Source organism: Podarcis muralis, chromosome 11 (genome assembly GCF_964188315.1).
Source record: "Podarcis muralis chromosome 11, rPodMur119.hap1.1, whole genome shotgun sequence".
NCBI lineage: Eukaryota > Metazoa > Chordata > Lepidosauria > Squamata > Lacertidae > Podarcis > Podarcis muralis.
The window spans coordinates 27,842,254-27,862,464 of record NC_135665.1 but is presented as its reverse complement, the minus strand read 5'-3'; the positions used below and the strand labels follow the sequence as shown (position 1 = coordinate 27,862,464).

At 39.6% G+C, this 20,211-nt stretch overlaps 1 protein-coding gene across 7 annotated transcripts in view; it reads left to right on the top strand.

The window, feature by feature from the left end:
- Nucleotides 1-20,211, top strand: part of PAM (peptidylglycine alpha-amidating monooxygenase) — a 121,050-nt gene that overhangs the window by 75,917 nt on the left and 24,922 nt on the right. For 5 of the 7 annotated variants that reach the window (XM_028749431.2, XM_028749432.2, XM_028749429.2 and 2 more), the window contains 5 exons: nucleotides 473-576; nucleotides 3,925-4,109; nucleotides 5,380-5,451; nucleotides 12,622-12,939; nucleotides 16,720-16,849. In XM_028749431.2, the coding sequence (XP_028605264.1) occupies nucleotides 473-576; nucleotides 3,925-4,109; nucleotides 5,380-5,451; nucleotides 12,622-12,939; nucleotides 16,720-16,849 (809 nt within the window). The remainder of the gene's footprint in view (nucleotides 1-472; nucleotides 577-3,924; nucleotides 4,110-5,379; nucleotides 5,452-12,621; nucleotides 12,940-16,719; nucleotides 16,850-20,211) is intronic. The other 2 variants (XM_028749435.2, XM_028749434.2) reach the window with 1 other exon arrangement.

Sequence of the window (20,211 nt, the reverse complement as noted above, 5' to 3'; positions counted from 1 at the left end):
TCTGCAATGGAGTGTGCATATTTTCAGGGGGTGCACTTTACTATTATTTTTTAATCTCCTATTTGAAGATGTTCTCTCAGAACCCTCCAAATGAACCCATATTTGAAAAGTAGCATTGCTTAATGAAGCATTTATAAAGGGACATCAATAAAAATAATTGTGTGTACACAGGAACTCTTGAAAGATCTCTTGATACACTTAAGTAAGTAAAATTAAATGAGTAAGCCTGAGTGGTTAAACTGTGACCTTCAGATGTTCTTTGATTATGATGATGATGATGAAAATGACAACTCCCTTCATCCCTGACCATTGACAATACTGGCTGTGGCTGCTGGGAACCTGAGGTTAGCCACCCCTGAAGTAAGCAAGTTCACAGCACACATGGATTGCAGCCATGATTCACAAAAAAAATGAGTGAGAGGAAAAACACTTCTAATCTGAAATGCTTGACCTATTTTGTTTTCTTTCTCAGGCATTCTACCCTGTAGAAAACCCTGTTGAAATTAAGTACGGAGATACTCTAGCAGCAAGATGCCTGTTTACTGGGGAAGGCAGGTCTTCAAAAACATTCATAGGGTATGTGTGTCTATACTTTAAAGATCTCAGTGTTTTTAGTGGCACTCCAGAATGACCTGCGGAATATATTGTGTTAGTGTGTTCTTATTATTATAAACTGGAAAGAGAAGGTTGCTCTCTTCCATTTCTAAGGAAAATGGCATGTAACCCTTTCTCTTTTCAGTTCAGCACTCTTAATGTAGTCAAAGACCTGGTTATCCAATGGAAGCCTACTGACTGTCAGTGTAGAAAATACTGAGCAAGATGGACCAATGGTCTTCCCTGATGTAAGGCTACTTCCTAAGCATTAAATGGCAGTTCTGCTAGGGATTATGATAAAGTTATTCATTTACCAAGAATAAATTTCTCCAAGCAGTATGCATCTAGCATTGATGAAAGTCCTGTATCTAAAGTACAATTACTTGAGCCTTGTTTCTGTGGTTACCTAGACCGACATGAGGATTATGAACTCCACATTCTTAAAATTTAAATATTTATTATCTGGACTTTTCATAAAGTATATCATGGTGGTTTACAGCATACAAATATAATAAAAAGTCCATAAATATCCATAAAGCATAATTTAAAGCATCAATAAAATATCAGTAGATAGTAGCTGGTTAAAAAGAGAAACTGTATTGTGAAGTCATGTCTAAACAGTATAGTTTTCAGAACACAGCTGAAAGAAGGCAAAGACTGTTCCTGCCAAACCTCTGCTGTCAGGGAATTCCATAGGGCAGGGCCTGCCACATCAAGGGCTTGGTCCCTAGTAAAGGGCAACCAAACATTGGGGTGCCGGGAACCACCAGAAGTGACCCATGAGAGAATCTCAGTGATCAAGGTGGAGCAGATGGCTTTTTAAGGTACTTTGGACCCAAGCCGTGTAAGGCTTTGTGTGTTAACCCCGGCAGCAAATTGGCAAACGGTGGAGAGCATTCTGTTAGAAAGACAGCCAGACTGCTGCAGGCAACTAAGCTGCTGCTTGTTATTCCCCATTTTTTAAAAAAGAGAGAAACCCCTCAGCCACGCCTTGTATTTAAAAGCCAACCCCTTGGAAACATTATTTCCCCCTTCCCCACATTTCATGTTCCCTTATGGTTTCATGTCTCCTCAAGATTGACTTGATATCCAGGGGCGTTTTCACCCACCTTTACAAAATGCTGAAAAAGCGTTACACTACTTCCTAAAGTGTAAAACTATTGTCATAAGAATCATAGAGTTGGAAGGGACCACAATGGTCATCTAATCCAATCCCCTGCAATGCAGGAATATGCATCTCTCCCATACAGGAATCAAACCTTGGTGTCATCAACACCACGGCCTTATTCATGTCTAAATTGTCTGCTTCATTTTTCTGGGTATTCCTGTAGATCCAGGACGGGGAGCCTTCCCTCCCTCCCAGCCTGGGGGGCTGTATTTTCCTCAGGGTCATCCTTCTGTGGGCCAAGGCAAAAAGTGGGTGGAGCAGTCGATGTGACTCTTCCAATCTCATACAATAATCTCCATTCCAGATATGTAAAAACCGGAGCTTTCTGCATATGCACATCTCGTTGAAGTAAACATTCCAGCTGTGCAAAATCACTCAAAGAGGTCATGGAGCAGGGCCTGGAGAGAGGCATAAGGGCCAGATAGAGAGATGTGGAGGGCCACATCCAGTTCATGGCCCTGAGGTCCCCCACCCCTGCTAAATTAAACAAGCCATCGTGACCCATTCCTTTCTCACCCAAAGGAAAGGAATTAAATGCTTCTCGGAGGCAGGGGAAAGACCTGTTGCTCCACTAATTCCTGTCATCTTACTAACAACAAAAACAAACTAAACAGATTAATCTTCCAGAGGTGTGCTATGTCAAAAACCTTGACAGTGTTTTGATACTATTGAGATATGTAAATGGGTTAGATCACTCCTCCATTGCACTTGAGTGCTTTGCTTATATACTAGAGAGGTGGGTATCTAAATCACATGTGGACGGGTTACACTCAATAAAAGACAAAGAAGCTTTAAACAATTTTTTTCAAGCAGCTTTCTGTGGTGGGCAAGAGATTCCACATTTTCAAAGGCTGAAATATCCATTCACATTTGGGAAGGTCTGGTCTCTTTCATTTCTCCTCCCCCCACCCCCCCCGACAACAAACTGATGCCGTTATTGTTGCCATGGTGAATAAATGAATGCTGCATGATGCCACGAAGAAAAGTCATCATTGACGTCTTTGCTGCTTCCACCTAGTCCACCCCCACACCAGCTTGATGGTGAAAGCTAATTAAAAGAGCGGGAGACACCTTATTGCAGGCCACTTGCTGTTTTTTGAGTCTGTCTGTCAGGAGCCTGGCACTGCCCAGTGAATTGATAAGAACTGCTGGAGGGTATTGCAATTGTCTCTCAAAATAGAACATATCGACATACCAAATGCTAGAGAACTTTATTGTATTACCTAGATTTTAAATAGGTTACTACTATCGCTTTCAAGTCTATAGATAATTCTTACTTGTTAGGTTTCTGCCTAAAGTAAGTCCGCCCTGATGCTTTTCTGAAAAGCAGCATTTAAGTTGTTGGTATGTCAGTTTGTATGTGTGTGTGTGTGTGTGTGTGTGTGTGTGTGTGTGTGTGTATCTTTTTGTTTTGTATTCTGGGGTCTGCAGCATCTTTTAATCTAAATGGAAGATGCTGCACTTAGTGTCCCATGACATAACGAAGCTAAATTTTTAACTTGGATGTATACTCTGTGGCCTGGCAGGCAGGGAGGAGGGGGCCAATGAGGAGCATTAAATAGAAGAGTCCTAAATTAAAACTCTAAATTATTGATGACTTGTAAATGGAATACATCATCTGGGCAGAGGGTGTGTGTGTTTGTTTGTGTCTGCGGAATCTTCAGGAAGGAAAGAAATAGTTTATTCTGCTGTGTTCCCTGTTAGTGATCCTCTTGCATGCAGTCCACCAAGCACTGAGGGAGTTTCTCAAATGCATCCACCAAAAAAGCCATTGAAATTGACGAGGTTTTGCAGCAGTGTGGGGGTGAGGGCTTGGGGGTCTGTGTTCCCACCTGAGGAGTTGGGAGGTAAACTAGGGAGCTCATTGCAGGTTCCAAATTCTAACTGTTCTTAATTTCTAGCATGGTTGATCAAAACTATGCAGACTGGTATATATAAATGCTAAGCAATCGGCTGGAGATAATGGCCTTTATGTGAGAGGTCTTAATGCATTTTTTATGTGAAATGTTTAAAGTGTACTGTGGTCTAACCTTTTATCATTTGGGCAGTGGCGGTGGTAATTTTCGGTCTTTCCCACGCGATTTAATACCAGCCTCTACAAGTGTGTTTCATCCTGTGGCTGAAGCTACTCGTATGTCTTTCTCCATTGTATTTTGCTATAGGGGCACAGCTAGTGATGAAATGTGCAATTTCTACATTATGTATTACATGGAAGCCAAACATGCAGTCTCATACAAGACTTGTACAAGGAACATAGACCCAGAGATGTTCAAAAACATACCACAGGAGGCAAACATTCCCATTCCAGTCAAGCCTGATATGACCATGGTCCATGGACATCATGAAGGTATGTTTTTTAGTTTTTTAAAATTAATTGATAATATTAATGGAGAAAGAATGGTTTGGTTGAACAAAAGGATAGTTGCATGGAAACTGACCAAATAAATAGACATAGATTTAAGTATTGCATTCCTGAGAGCCGGATTGGTGAATCTTGTTCAGCCCGAGAGTCACCCCCCCCCTTCTAGGCCATTTTCCAAGGTGGGTGGAGCCTGAGGCCAGAGTGGGTGGAGCAACAGATGCAATTTTTACCTTTGTATAATAGACTAGTTTCTAGCCACACACCTCTCTATCTATCCAAACAAGGTGTGAAGCTGGATGAGTTAAGGGGTGTGGCCTGGGAAAATCTCCAGGGGGCTGTTGCATAGGTGGACCTTGATCCCTGCACACATGCCCTGCTTTGCATTACATCAAATTCCACACATGGTCTCTTGAGGCATATGCCACCAAAGCAATTTCCATGCTCCTTCTGGGGAACTTTCTCTTAATTCTTTAACACTAAACTATTTTCTATTGAAACAGGCCAGTATCAGAAACCATAGTTTGAGCTTGGCTTGTTGCAATAAACTATGATTTAAACTAAACACGGTGGCCCAGTTCATAACCAGGAAATGGATGCTTCCAATGTCCTCCTTGCAGCCATGTCAGAGGGCCAGGGATCAGAAAATAACTAATATCCTGCTCTAGCCTATTGCTGAAAGGAAGATTTTTGCTTGGTGAATCTGGTCTCCTTGCACTTCATTCCTTTGGCCAGAATTTGGGTGATAAAAGCAACTGCAAAATCCTCACATTAGTTCCCTCAGTTCACTACTGTTGGCTTGTGTGCTCACAAACTTCCCCCTGTGAATCATAAAAGACTAAATGACCAAGCAGCCTATGTGCATGTGTAGACTGAACAGTACATAGGAGCAAACACGGTCTAGGGGCTTCAGCCATCCATAAAATATTTGAGGGGTCCGGGGGCCCCAAAAGTTGATTGGCACTGCCATGCAAATGGTTTGTGCACCACATCATGTGATTGATTATGTGGAGCAGGGCTTACCTGGGCCCCCACAATATTTTATTCAATTTGGAACCGCTGGAGCAGTAGACTATGTTAAATGAAGCTGTGCATTTATATCAGAAAATAAATTGTTGGATTGTACTGACTCCTTGCAATTAATCTGAGTTACAAAAGCCAGTATGTATATGTGCAGGTATCTAAATTCTATTAACTTCTCTTTTAGCTTTTCGATTTCTTTCTTAGATCATTAGATTTCCTCCTTTCTATTTTTCAGAAGCCAAAAGTGGAGATACAGTTTCTGTTATGCAACAGCCAAAAAGAGATGAGGAGGAGGTTTTAGACCAGGGTACGTATAATATTGGTTTCATAAAATAGATTTCAAAAATGTTTCAAATAGTAGTGATAATTGCATTCTTTGTATTGAGATTTATCAAAATAGTGCTAGCTGTTCAACAACTAGCATTTAAATCATCCCTACCATTGCATTGCTGCTCCTTGCATAATCATTCAAGAGGAAATAGTCAATTACTGGTCCCTAACCTTGCAGGTAAACTCATTAGTACAGTTTAATCTCATTTGATTTTCTTGTTCACAGATAAATTTGCTTAATACAATTGTCATTTATTTGTGTGCTGTATTGGGTTAGTAGGGTTTAGAAATGCAGATGATTAATTAAATGGTGTATAAATGTCTTCAATAAATAAAGAGTGTTCTTACTGGAAGTAGAAAAAAGAGAGGTTTTTAGTTTTAATTCTTGATTATATATGAAAAATATTAATTACTTATTTTGTTGGAGTTTTGTAACATAATGACCATTTTCAGTTTGACCCACTCATGTACAGAAGGAAGCATCTTAATGAGCAAAGAATTATCCCTGTGCTTTAATATTAACATGTAAGGAGATGTGGAATGGATGCTAGTCCTTCTTTGTTGCATTTTAATACTGTATATATACAAAATGTGTGTAACTGTATGCATACAGGCCTACAAACACTTTATTATGTCTCCCAAGCCCAATGGGATGATGTTATGGCTGAACCTTTCAGGATACCATTACCTAAGGTTGTATCCAACAAAGTGATCCTGTTAGCACAAATATTTTTGTTTGACTTTTTAAGGACACATTCTAAAGCTGCAATCTCAAGCCTTCTGTTTTACTGTCTTTGCACATGCACCACTTTGTAAGCCAAATAGTGGAGTTAAATAATTGAAAGAGCCTTGCATCTAAATTAGTAGTCTCATCAGCATTGCTGTTAAGCGGGGTGTATTTATTTCATCCAATTTTTGCAGATAGAGAATCAAGACTGAGAGAACGACTGCCCTGAGTCTGATTCCATGGTTGAGCTGCATTTTGAATCGCAACATTTCCACATATCCAAATATGTGGAAGAATTGCTAGGTTTAATCTTGCAATTCAAATATTTAAGATTGATTTAAATTTTACACACCTATTCCTCTGAAACGACTTCTGTGGATTTGAAGAGGATCTTGCATGACAATTGTCAAGCTTAGCGATCCCTGATTAATCTGGATGGTACTCATTCCGGGTTAACTAGTGAGATATGTAATGATTTAACACGGTGGTTCGGAAGCATTTTTTAATCACTGAAACACTTATTCTGCTTTGTCGATTGTAACTTGTCTTGTAAAAACATCCTCCAAACAGAAGCTGCAGTACAGCTTTGTTTAATAACAAATCTCTACTTGGTGTGTATGTGTGAGCGTGTGTGTGTATATATCTCTAACATGTTTCTATGGAAACAGGTTCTTTAGCTTTTGTTGGTCAAGAAAGAAATCAAACCTCTTTAAGAATGAGTGGGAGTTTCTGTAATTTTAACAGGTTCATTTAAATTCTCATACACCATTTTTTTCTTGCTGACTTTAATTGCGGTAGTTGCAGCTAATACAAGTTTTAATTGCTGAAAGAATTAAAACCAATTCTAGGACTGGTTCTGGGTGGTTAATCATTAAGGTGTCCTTTTAAAGTTATTAATGTCTCTGTGTACCAATACATTTCCCTAAATTATGAGTGAAGTGCTGGATAATGGATTGCTTTTAAATTTTGTATTGACAATGAATCTCCTTAGTTACCAGCTTTTATAATTTCTTCCTCCTTCCTTATTGTCCAGTTGGGCTACATTCTTGTATTCATTCTCCTTCCAAAATTGTGTGAGGTAGGTCATTGCTGTTCTTCTCCATGATGGGGGACTGAAATGAACCTTTGTTTATAGTCATAAAAGGAGTGTTGTGACTAAGCCTGGGAGTCGGATTGAGGTCTAAACTGTTTTGTGCCATGTGGAGCTTGAAAAATGTATTTGTATTAAACAATATAGCTACTTACATATAACTGAAACACTGGTTCTGGAAGACAAATGGCCTTGGGCACAATGGTGATGTAAAGTTGTATTCTTTATGAAAACTGAGAAAACATATCCGAACTTAGTTGGTTTAAGTGGGAATTGTAGCATTAGTTTGGGGGTTATGGGTTTCTGAAAGCTTGTGTAACCACCTTATTCTGAAAGAAATACTTAAGAAACGGTTATCTTATTGATACAGTGGTACCTCGGGTTAAGTACTTAATTCGTTCCGGAGGTCCGTACTTAACCTGAAACTGTTCTTAACCTGAAGCACCACTTTAGCTAATGGGGCCTCCTGCTGCCACCGTGCCGCCAGAGCATGATTTCTGTTCTCATCCTGAAGCAAAGTTCTTAACCCGAGGTAATATTTCTGGGTTAGCGGAGTCTGTAACCTGAAGCGTATGTAACCTGAGGTACCACTGTATGTTAAACACCCCATTTTCCTCTCCTCACTGTACAGCTTTGGTCTGTTTTTTGCATTACTGAAGTAAAGTTGTCTGCATTTAGTGTACAAGCCTTTGAGCTGCTGTTTTATCACCCAGGAATCTACTTCATCATCCCTGGATGAGACTTCATATTCTATCTTTTCAGTGTAGGAGGAGTGGGTTGTATATGTAGTTCTCGATGAGAAGTTGAGATTGCCACAGCGCCAGAGTGCCTAAGGCTTCAAGCAATGCAGAATCAGCTGTTTTAAAGTGCCCATACAAAAACCAGTGTGATATCTAAACAAATGAAATGTTTTCCTCTTGAGATATTTCTGTTCTGCCATTTGGACGAGTTCAGTGACAGAACTGAGAAAATATAGCAATAATATGAGAAAGGTGTTGAAGGATATAAATAAATGAGAGGGTTGTTTAATTCATCTCATTTGGTATTATTTATCATTTAAATTTATTATCAGTCACAAGCCTTCTTTAGGCAGCAAATAATAACATTAAAAAAACCTCTCTATGGAAAAGTTATAGATAAAAGCAGTTGGCAAACCCACTTCAGTAGCAACATCAAATTCCATTAAAAGCTGGGGGGGGGGGGCTGGGAGAGGCATTTTTGTTGTTTCCTAAAAATCTGAAATGCAGGAATTTTTTGCCCAAAGTGGGGCTCGAATCGATGACTCATGTTCTACTGACTGAGTTATCCCTCAGATAATGGAAGTTCCTGAGATGAAACATCCTGACCAAAACAACCCTGTCTTTTGCTGCTGCTGCCCATTTCACCATGTGGGCTTCAGACTTGGCCTTCTTCAGCGGAAGCCGCATTTCACTCCTATTAGCTGCAGAGGTACAATAGGGGATAGTAGTCGCTCATACTTGGTTTATACCCTAAATGAGTGTAAGCCCTCAATATGCCTTCACAGTAGGAAACTTGGCTCTGTTTGGAGATGGATAGGGGCCATTTAAAATTAGTAAATTTTGATGTATTTGAACCGGGGGTTAGACAGATTCGTGAAGGATAAAGGTATCCGTGGCTGCTAGTAATGTGAATGCATGTGCATACTAGTTGCTACGAATCAGGAGTGGCACAGAGTTACTGCACTTACATCCTGTTCATGGGCTTCCCAAAGGCATCTGGCTGGTCACTGTGATAGTCCTTTGGTCTAATCAAGTTGGACTCATCTTATGTTCTTAAGCTTATTCTTTGCCACTGAGACACATGGTGCCATTGGGTATTATTGCTCTTTGGGAGACAGGAATGATGATGATAATAATAATTAATAATAATAATAAATAATAATAATAAATAATAAATAATAATAATAATAATAATAATAATAATAATAATAATTTATTTATAGCCCACCTATCTGGCTGGGTTTCCCCAGCCACTCTGGGCAGCTCCCAACAGAATATTAAACCCTTTATCTCAGAGTCGTGGCTCTCACTTGCACAAAACAGCTTTGAAATAACAGGAATGTGAGGTGGATAATTGTTTTGCTGGCTTTTGCAATAATGATGCCAGAAGGGAAGTTTGCATACATACAGCATGATATGTCGACAGCTGTTTGATTTTCTCCCCCCCCCCCATGCCACACCCTTCATACTTGAGTTTATTTGGGAGGTAATTCCTCATGGATTTTTGGTCGGGTACCCAAGTAGAAGATATAGACACATCACCTACAAAGGGTGCTTAGGCATACAGGAATTGGATTAATCCCTTGTATGAGGAAAGGTATATGTCATAACTGATTTTAAAATGCAGCTGGGAGGATGGCGACGGTGGTTGTGCTGTGGTTTTTGTAACAGTAGAAAGCATCTGATAAGAGTTGGCCATAAATGCAGTAGTATGTAGTTGAAGGAAAGCAACATTAAGGAGGTTTTATCAAGCATGTTAGTGGGGATGGCTTAACACATTATGTTCAGCTCCAATTTGCTTTGTTCATTTCACCAAAATTGGCCCTATTAACTCTGATAATTATTTTCTGACAGGGGATTTCACTGGGGACATTCCCTTTCCAAAGGCTGAAATTGGAAATTTAGCTGGAACCATTGAGCCAGGACTGTTTATAAACATGACAGACTCTCTTAGGGTCATTTTGAAAAGACTTAATTTCCCCCCTTGCTGAGTTCTTAAAATTGCATTTTCCGTGAGAGTCCTGAAGCCTTAGCTACCATTTACATTTACTATTGCTTTAATGTGAAACTTTTAAGAAGATTTTATGACATGGTTCCATAAATGTATTTTTTAAAGAAGTCTAAATAATTGAAATCCTTAACCTTTTAATTCATTATCCTCTCAGTCTAATGGAAATACTTGTGAGCCAGCATATTTGTGGAAGTTAATGGTTGTGTCACCAAGGCGGGGATATTTATTTACGGACTGTTTACAGCCACCAATCCAAAACAGAAAGAAAGAAGCATAAAGTGATAAAGGACTAAGCCCTTTCCTCCAGTGCAGAGGTTGAATAGATCATTTGAAGTATTTATATTCCTCCTGCTAACCGAAGAGCTCAAGGTGATTTAGGTTATCTTTAATATACAACAGAACAGAGAAGAGTTGTTAGGAACAGGCACAGATGTGTACAAGCCCCCCTTCTCAACACTGGATATTCCAGCTGCTGCTGCAGCAATGAGCCACAGCAGATCTTCGAGGAAGCAATTGCTTCCTCACCCAGGATGCTTCTTCTGATGTCTCTTGTTGTTTCTGGCTCATGGTTGCTGACACAAGAGGCACTGGAGGAAGCAAATGCAAGTCTCCCTTAGTCCTTAGATCAGCTTTTCCCAACTTGATGCCTTCCTGTTGGTTTTGGACTACAATTCCCATCAGCCCCAGCCAGCATAGCCAGTAGTCAAGAATGATGGAAGTTGTAGTCCAACACAGCTGAACGGCACCAGATTAGGAAGGTTGCTTTAGGTCAGGCTTCCTCAACCTTGGCCCTCCAGATGTTTTTGGCCTACAACTCCCATGATCCCTAGCTAGCAGGACCAGTGGTCAGGGGTGATGGGAATTGTAGTCTCAAAACATCTGGAGGGCCGAGGTTGAGGAAGCCTGCTTTAGGTGTTCAAGCTGCCACTTGCCTTCTGAGTCTCTGCTCTGCAGGGACTCTATAAGAAGAAATTATCTGGTCTGGAAATGGCTACCAGCCCCTTGTAGGACAGGGCTCCCTCCCTCAGGCTGCCACTGCGGATATGCCTTGCAGTTTTGGCTCTTGGTGGCAAGATGCAAATTAGAATAAGATGTAGCACAACTGAACACATGTCCAGCTGCCGACAATTGCTGGCTCTTAACAAAATTGTTGAGTAGAACAATATGTTCCTGATGGCTTGCGCTGACGCTGGCCGCACATAAAACCTGTAGACGGCGAAGAGCTTGTTGCTGCTGCTTTGTAAGCAAGTGCGTTTACATCAGCAACAAATTGGATCCCATTCAAATCTACCCAGCTAGTTTTAAGTGATGTGTAATGAGTGAATGAATACCTCCCTTTTCTCCTTTCTTTTGAATTTTCTTCTTTCAGGCTTCTACCAGACCTTGCTTTCTTATTTTATTTATATGTCATATACTCTAGTGTGCTTCAACAGTTGTAAGCTGCCCTGCTTTGATAACAGTAATCTTCAGATTGCAAGTGGAAGAGTGTGTGGTGCACATCTGGAGTGCTCAAGTGAAATATTCTACTGTATCTTCTTTAGTTACGATTGTACTCAAATGCGATAAAAGGGCCTAGATCTAGCAGACCTTGAGCTTGTATCACAGTATGTGCATATTTGCTATTCTTTCCTGAATTCTGGATGCACATTCTCAATATGTTTGATATGCTTATCATTTCTGAAATAGTTGAATTAACAAAGTTGTCGATCTTCTGACTTTTTTATTAAAAAATGTCATATTCAACACACAGGAAGCAGACTCAAGTGAAACCAGGCAACATGGGAAATGGGGGTGGGGAATCCTTCCTGGCAGTCTTCATATAAACATGGTGCAGTTTTCTAGCACAGGCAATCTAGCTAACAACACTGGTTGGGGGAAAAGGATATTGGCTAGGTATGGAACTTTAAATAACACAGATAATGTATAAACCAGAATGTTAGGAATCTGATATAACTGAAGATATTAAAAAAGATATGAGTCTATCAAACATTTCTGTGGGAGAATTTACCAATCTGTAATTTTCCCTCCATTTCCTGGCTAATACAGTTCCAAAAAGCATACAGTAGGGGAAAACACACAACCACAATTACAGCTGGTTCACTTACAGATTGTATTAACATTCTGTAGCATCTAGTGAAAAATTGAATGTATTTCCTTTCAAACTGGTTTCACTTCTGAATTTCTGCTTCCTGTAAATGGAAGGCTATTAGTAGCAAATTTCAGAGGAGGTAAGTACACCAGTGTTCCAATGCTAAATAATGCTAAAATAAAACTTCCTAAAGTTATGCTCCCCCCCCCCCATGGGCAGCCTTCCAGAGGCAAGGGGCCTCATTTGCCTGGGTTCTGAAATGCCTTGTCAAAAAAAGGCATTGTGGTGTAAATTTAAGGACTGCAACAGCCTGTGATTTATGTCAAGAGTTCCTGATCAGCCAGAAGTTGTGGACCAAGTTGGCTTTTAGGAATAACTTCCTATTTCTGCTCTTTGTCAAGCTCACAACAAAATCTTGCAGTCTATCCGCCTCCTCTGCCTCTTTCTCTTATCTGTTTTTTTCTCTTTCTCTCTCTTTTTCTCTGTGCAGGTGATTTCTATTCACTCATTTCCAAGCTGCTAGGAGAAAGGGAAGATGTTGTTCATGTGCACAAGTATAACCCTACAGAAAAGGCAGAATCAGATCTTGTAGCAGAGATTGCTAATGTAGTCCAGAAGAAGGATCTTGGTTGGCCTGATGCCAGAGAGTTTTCCAATAAAGATGAAAGGGCCAATGCCATTCTTGTCAGAGACAGAATCCACAAATTCCACAGATTAGAATCCACCCTGAGGCCACCAGAGAACAGGCACCTTGCTTTGCAGCCACCTAAACCTGGCAGTGGGAACTGGGAAAAAGAACGTACAGGAGGTGGGTTAGGGTTGTGTCTTTTTATTTTAAAATGTTACCATATCCAATACTATAAACTACTCTGTACATTAGCAAAATTGGAGAACATCAAATGATTTTTTTTAAATAAAATTGAAGTTGTACATCACATTCCTCTCTTACATCAGATGTTCCAATGAAAAATTCATTTTGTTCAACATAAGAGTCAGTAATCACTGAAGCAATGCTCACATTATCCTTCCCATTTGTGGCAAAGGTTTAGTAAGTTTTGTTTCATGTGTATGTTGTCTTCTGTACAGTTTAGTGCTATGTATTATGTGACAGATTTATTTGATACATTATTGCATTTCATACTTTATTTCTAAAAGAAAAGACTAATTTAGCATCAGAAGTTTTATTTTTGGTATATAAACAGAAAACCTGAGCTGGAATTATTTGTTACATTTTTCTAAACTGAGTAATCCAACTTGAACATGGTAAATTCAATTATTTGACTTTGTTTTTCTTACTGTGCAGCTGGCTTTATTACACACTCTCCTGTGAGGGTAGTTATGCCCTCTGTATTTTTCAGCTTGAATGCCTTGTTGACTAGTAACAATATGTTATGTGCATTTATATTATATTTTCATTGTGTTTCTCTCTTTCTAAATATGAAACATTATAGTTACTTCTTAAGTAATTTTCTAGAAACATAGAACTGGGATAGGCAATGATGACATGGAAATAACTACTCATGCGGTAGTTGTATGAGTCATGCAACATCAGTGGAAGGAATTTAATGACATTGCAGCTCTTCTTTCCTAATAATAAGATTTGTACTCATTCTTTCCCTTTCCCCAAATAAGGGACAAGAGCCGCAATTCATGCAAATACTTTTGTCCAAGGATATGCTGTTTGTAGACCCCCCTTATGAGCAATTATTTGGCAATTGCAGTGTCTCAATTCAGACATCATACCTAATAACAGTTTGTACTAACCATAGCTGAAAACCCAAACCATGGTTCAGAACTGTTTGTCTGCACCAGCTCTGCCATTTTCATACCTCTCATCTTAACACATTCACTCTGTGTTGTAACAACTTATGAAGACAGAGAGGTGGATGTAATTGTGGTTTATCGATTCAGATACCATGCCAAGCACACAGCTTGCAAACCATTATGAAACCATGATTTCTTAGTTTTTCAGCCAGAAAACCAGAATATGGTTTTCCAATTCATGCATTGTGCCAAACTATAGCTTAAGCTTTTTAAGCCATGGTTTGGCATAACGTCTTGAGTTGAGCCAATATCTGTGTTGTCTTTTTTAGTTTGAGAGAATTTCAGCCAAGATTCACGGCACAGGACAGTGACACTTGCCAAATGTATTGTTCCTTGCAGCTTTAAATGATTCACAATCTTCCTGGTTCTGATTTTCTATTTGAAACATTAGTGTGGAATTCTTCCTGTTAACCTGGTGTTAATGTAGGCTGTTTTAAATGACCACCAAACCTTTGGTACACTGTGGAGGTTTAATAAGGTATCTGTGAAATTGCTTGCCTGTTTTTGCTGCTGTTGACAGAGGAGAAAAGAGGGGCAGTGCTTTCGACTGCAAATTTCTACATGCTTATCTGAGAATAAGTCCCATTGAATTCAGTGGGGCTGACCTCTGGGTTAATAGGCATAGGACTGTGCAGACAATTCTTATTTACTATGGGCTGTTTTCTCTGTTCTACCAACAAGCAGCCAACAAAATACTTGATAAATATAATTTAAGCCACAGTGGGTATGTTCCACTTCCACTATCAGAGATAGTATGCCTCTGAATACCAGTTGCTTGGAATTGCAGTTGGCCAGAGTGCTGTTGTGCCCGTGTCCTGCTTGCAAGCTCCCCACAGTTATCTGCTGGCCACTGAGAGAACAGGGTGCTAGACTAGATGGGCCATTAGCCTGATCTAGAAGGCTGTTCTTGCGGGGAAAGTGGTTTTCAGATTTAATTATGCTGGTGAATGCTAGTGGAGTGAACAAAATACTGGCTTTTCTGTCGTAGTATTGAAGAATGCTGATTACAGTAAGATATCTCCTCTGTGTGTTTGGAGAGGGGAATATTTCATTGGAAGCTATAAAAGCAATATTTGTGCTAGGACTATTAGAGTAATTCTATAATAGATTTTGCTTTTGGTTTAGAATGTTTTTTCCTTACTTATGATTATCATCAATCCACCTATCTATTATTTATACCTTTTGCTGTACAAATCCACAGGGCTGAGCAGTAAAGGGTTTGTCAAATAATACAGGACTAGAGTTGTGCAAAAAGAAAAAGAAAAACCCTAAGAATTATACAGTATTTAGAAGCTTTATGCAAATTTATATGAAATTATGGCAATTCAAATCAGCTTAATTGTCTAGGTTGACGGACTAGATTCTTTATTAGCCGTTATCACCCCACAAATATAGTGCGAAATGATATTTTTTTTGAAAGGTATATATGACAAATGGCGTTAATACTATGAATATGCTGAGGTCTCTTGTGTGTGTTTTTCCCCCACCTCTCAGAGAGAAGATGGCCAGACTAGATACTCAACAGTAAACAATTACAAGGATGATTTATGCTAAATTTGCTTACTTGACAATAACCCATTCAAATCAGTGGGACTTACTTCCAAGTAAACATTCATAGATCACGTGTTTGGTGTTTGGTCCTTACAGTAATCCTACATTTTATTGGAACTGTATGTCCCAAGAGTAACAGCTTCAAGCAAGTCAGTAATTTAAAATCTCTTACAGTATCCTAAAATATCCTGCGTTAGGCAAATCCTAAAGTTGCTTGGAGTTTCATTAGGTAAATAAAAAAAAGTGACAACGGTGACTATTACTACTACTACTACTACTACTAATAATAATAATAATAATTGTGCATAAATAGAAGTGGGCCACTGCACTCACTTCTGACCACATGCTTGGAATTGGCTTGTAGGTTACATAATATTAAATGCATGTAAATATATGTTTTATAAAGCACCTGCTGTTTACCAGGTGTTGTACACAGATTAAAGACAAGACACACTATTACAATCAAAAATAGATTATACAAAAGGGAAAGGGTATTGGGGGGCGGGAGAGAGAAAAGCAGAAAACTCAAGCACTAATTATTAAAATTGCAAAGTTCTTATAATGCCCTACATGGATTGAGTTCAGGGGCAGGAAGCGCCAAGTGACAGCTGATCATTCAGCCAAGCTCAAGCTCATGAAATAGCCTTTCTTGGTCCACCTCTCACTCTGCTTCAACCAGGAGTATTATAAATGATAAATTTGAAGGTTGGAAATACTGCTATTCATAGCATAAACCACAAAACAGGAGCTTCTGTATTGGAAGCTACATGCACGCTTCTAAAGGGAGAAAGTGTTTCATGGTTCTAGATGCTGCTGCTGATCATAAATATCTTTTTTTCTAAGGCTTCTTTTTTGTACAGTCGTACCTTGGATCCCAAACACCTTGGTATTCGGACATTTTGGCTCCCAAACGCCTCAAACCCAGAAGTGACTGTTCCAGTTTGCGAATGTTCTTTGGAACCCGAACGTCCAACGTGGCTTCTGCGGCTTCCAATTGGCTGCAGGAGCTTCCTGCAGCCAATCAGAAGCCGCACTTTGGTTTCCGAACGTTTTGGAAGTTGAACAGACTGTATTGTTATATGAACACATTGTAACTATTATATTGCATGCAAATATGTTGGTTGGAGCTTGTTTGATTCTATCTTTAGCCATTGAATTATTTACTTACCTAATATTTTTATATCAACGTGTAAACCTTATTCTCCTTTTCCAGATTTAAACATAGAAGAAGTAGTTGATTGGCCTGGAATAAACCTCAAACTCGGGCAGGTTTCTGGGCTGGCCTTGGATTCTAACAGTAACCTGGTCATCTTCCACAGGGGCGATCATGTATGGGATGCAAAGTAAGCAAGCACTCGTAAGCCTAAAAGTATATGTTCTTCAGCGCCTCTGTATGTGTCTCTTACCTCCCCACTCTGTGCTGGCTCCCTCTGTGAGGCAAGCAAGATAGCAGTTTTTCCATATAGGCTGGACGATAGTGTCTTGCACGTGGGACGCGGATCGCACTGTGGTCTAAACCACTGAGCCTCTTGGGCTTGCCGATTGGAAGGTCGCAGTTCAAATCCCCATGACGGGATGAGCTCCCGTTGCTCTGTCCCAGCTCCTGGCAACCTAGCAAATCGAAAGCACGCCAGTGCAAGTAGATAAATAGGTATCGCTGAGGTGGGAAGGTAAACAGTGTTTCCGTGTGCTCTGGTTTCCGTCACGGTGTTCCGTTGCGCCAGAAGTGGTTTAGTCATGCTGACCCCAAGACCCAGAAAGCTGTCTGTGGACAAACGCTGGCTCCTGAAAGCGAGATGAGCACCACAACACCATAGTCACCTTTGACTGGACTTAACCGTCCAGGGGTCCTTTGCCTTTACCTAGTGTTTTGCATTTCCTGGTTGATTTTAAATTGTATATCAGTAAACTAATTTCAAACCAAGCCTGGTCATTCCTTATGGCGATAATATAATGAAGAACCATGCAAAAGTTGCTCCAGGAACCTGTGTGTTTGGTATAAGGGTGATTTGTCTCAGGGTTACAAGCCTACCCTAGCATCTCAAAGAATGGAGGAGCGGCCATTTATCCTAGATTCTCTATCCTAGAATCCTAGCGGGTAGTATTCAACTGTTTTACTCAGAGCAGAACCATTGAAATGAATGGACCTAGCTTAGTCACGTTTATTCATTTCAGTGGGTGTACCCCATTTAGTTGAATACCACTCTACTAATGTAACCTGGTATTGGTAGCAACTGGATGGGATTTATTTAGCCTGCAATCTCCCATCTTGGAGCCGACCTCCTGGCTACAATATCCCATCTATTTTTGCTCATCCCGTTACCGTCTTCATGTACCATCTTGCCTGATGAAGAGTTCTGAAAGTTGAAAGTTTGCCACAATTTTTATTTCCTTGCTTATAAAACATTTATGCGCTTTATGTAATAAAACTCTAAACAGTTTACACAGAAAACAATAAAAAGCAACATCGATATCAGTTCGTATAAAATGACAAACAGTAGCGTCCCTAAAAACTAAGGCAAAAACTTTATATCACAGATAAAACTGAGCAGTGTACAAAGCAATTTAAAATGGATAGAATTAAAATGAATTACTTGAGGGAATACAATTTGTGGAGATTTGGTTGGTCCTGATAATGGTAAAGCTCAATTGTGAATTTTGGAGTTTCCCCCCATTATTAAACTATATGGGTACCTTTGCTTTATTTGATATTTAAGTTACTGAAGAAAATTTGAATAAGGCATCTGCATACAAGTACACATTACTAATAACAGGAAGCTTTTAGAATCAGGAAAATGTTAATTATTTAAAGGAGTGGATTTCACCAAATATTTCCTTTTATTTTGTGATAATAGGCCTCTATTATCAAGCTTGCCTAAATATATGCACATAACCATAAAATTAATGCAAAGTTATTAATTGGGTGTAATGTTCTTTACCAATCATAAATGTGCTCAATTATCAGCCTTAGGAACTCTCTTCATTCTTTCTGGTTGATTGCTTCCCCATCATACAACAAGGAAAGAGGCAAACAAATTATCAGGGCTTCAGGCACTGCACAGAATGCTAGCAATGTATTAATAATACATGCACATAAAAGCTGCATATCCCTACAAGCAAATGCAGCAGACTGCTTGGGAGCTTTAGGCAGTTTAATCTTGTGCTGTAGAACACTTAAGTGCAAGATCTAGAGATGTGTGTCTGTTTCCTGTATTCCCCCAGCTTTCCCAAATTTGCAGAGAACTTGAGGTTTGGCAGAAGGGGTGCATAAATCACCATCTTTGAGTATGTATGATTTTTTGGGGGGATGGTCTCTGCTTGGGTGGTGAAGAAGCAGATTCAAGGGAGTTATGCCAAATAACTCTGGCAGGTGTTCAGATGTCTCAAGTCTGCTTTTAGTCTGGAAATTACCTTTGCATTTATGTCATCTATCTAGAAAACCATCTGGAAGCTTTGTTCTTGCAAGTTCCAGTGTAAGATTTGGATTCCCCCTTATTGAATACAATGTCTCTTGAACTTCTCTATGGTTCATTTAGCACATGATGCTAAGCCAAAACATGGCCAAGTGTGAGCTCACGTGTGTGGGTTCTTGGATCAAAAATTGCAACCACTTGCTGCCCTTCCTGGAGCTAAGACATGGTTTGGCTTAGCATTAAACTGTGAGTCTTAGGTTTGGACATATCTCACCCCAAACAAACCACAAGCCGTCAGCCATCCTTTTCTTTCCTCACTCACCCCATTCCAGAGAGGTATCAGCTCTTCAGAATAGATGCTAATATTGTTAATCTGTTCACACACAGCTTCAGTAGAGAAGCTGAATTAGATCTAGGAGTCTTGAGATTGGTTCCTGTCTTTGCCGTGGTCTCATCATTCTTATTCCCAGGCCTCATTCCTTATAAAGGAATAGCAAAAATGGGAATGTGGCCTGGCTCCTATGGGAGAGAGAGAAAGAGGAATTGCAAAACCTTCAAAATAAGTAGTAGCTTGATTGTGTGTAAAAACTGCCATAGGTCAGTACTTAAGGACCTTATGGGTTTATATGAATATGATAGTCATCAAAGAAGATGAGTTTATTATCATTTAATTGCCACTGTTACTGCTTGCTCCTGCCTACTGCTTCATTTCTTCATGGAAAATAGCTATATTTTAAAGAGCCTACCATGCTAGGGGAATAAGAATGCAGAGCATAAGCAATGAATATTGCAGCACTTTATAATCTTCTTTAAATCTGCATTGTTAGATATCCTTTGTTGTGTGTGAATACTCAGGTTTTGGATATTTGAAAGTAATCCTGAAAACTGCTATTAAATCACAGGAGTAGTTCCTAAAGCATATTATTCAAGAAACCAATCCAACAGTAGTCTAACTTTTTAAGATGCACCTGCTACTGTTGCTCACCCTTGTGATCATTCCCAGTGTCCATTGCTGGTGGCCTGACCATGAAATCACAAGACTCCAAAAGAGGGGTCAGCAAACTTTTTCAGCAGGGGAGTCCACTGTCCCTCAGACCTTGTGGGGGGCCAGACTATATTTTGAAAAGAAAAGAAAAATGAATGAATTCCTATGCCCCACAAATAACCCAGAGATGCATTTTAAATAAAAGCACATATTCTACTCATGTAAAATTATCGTTGTTAGCCGCCCTGAGCCCGGCTTCGGCTGGGGAGGGCGGGATATAAATAAAATGTATTATTATTATTATTAT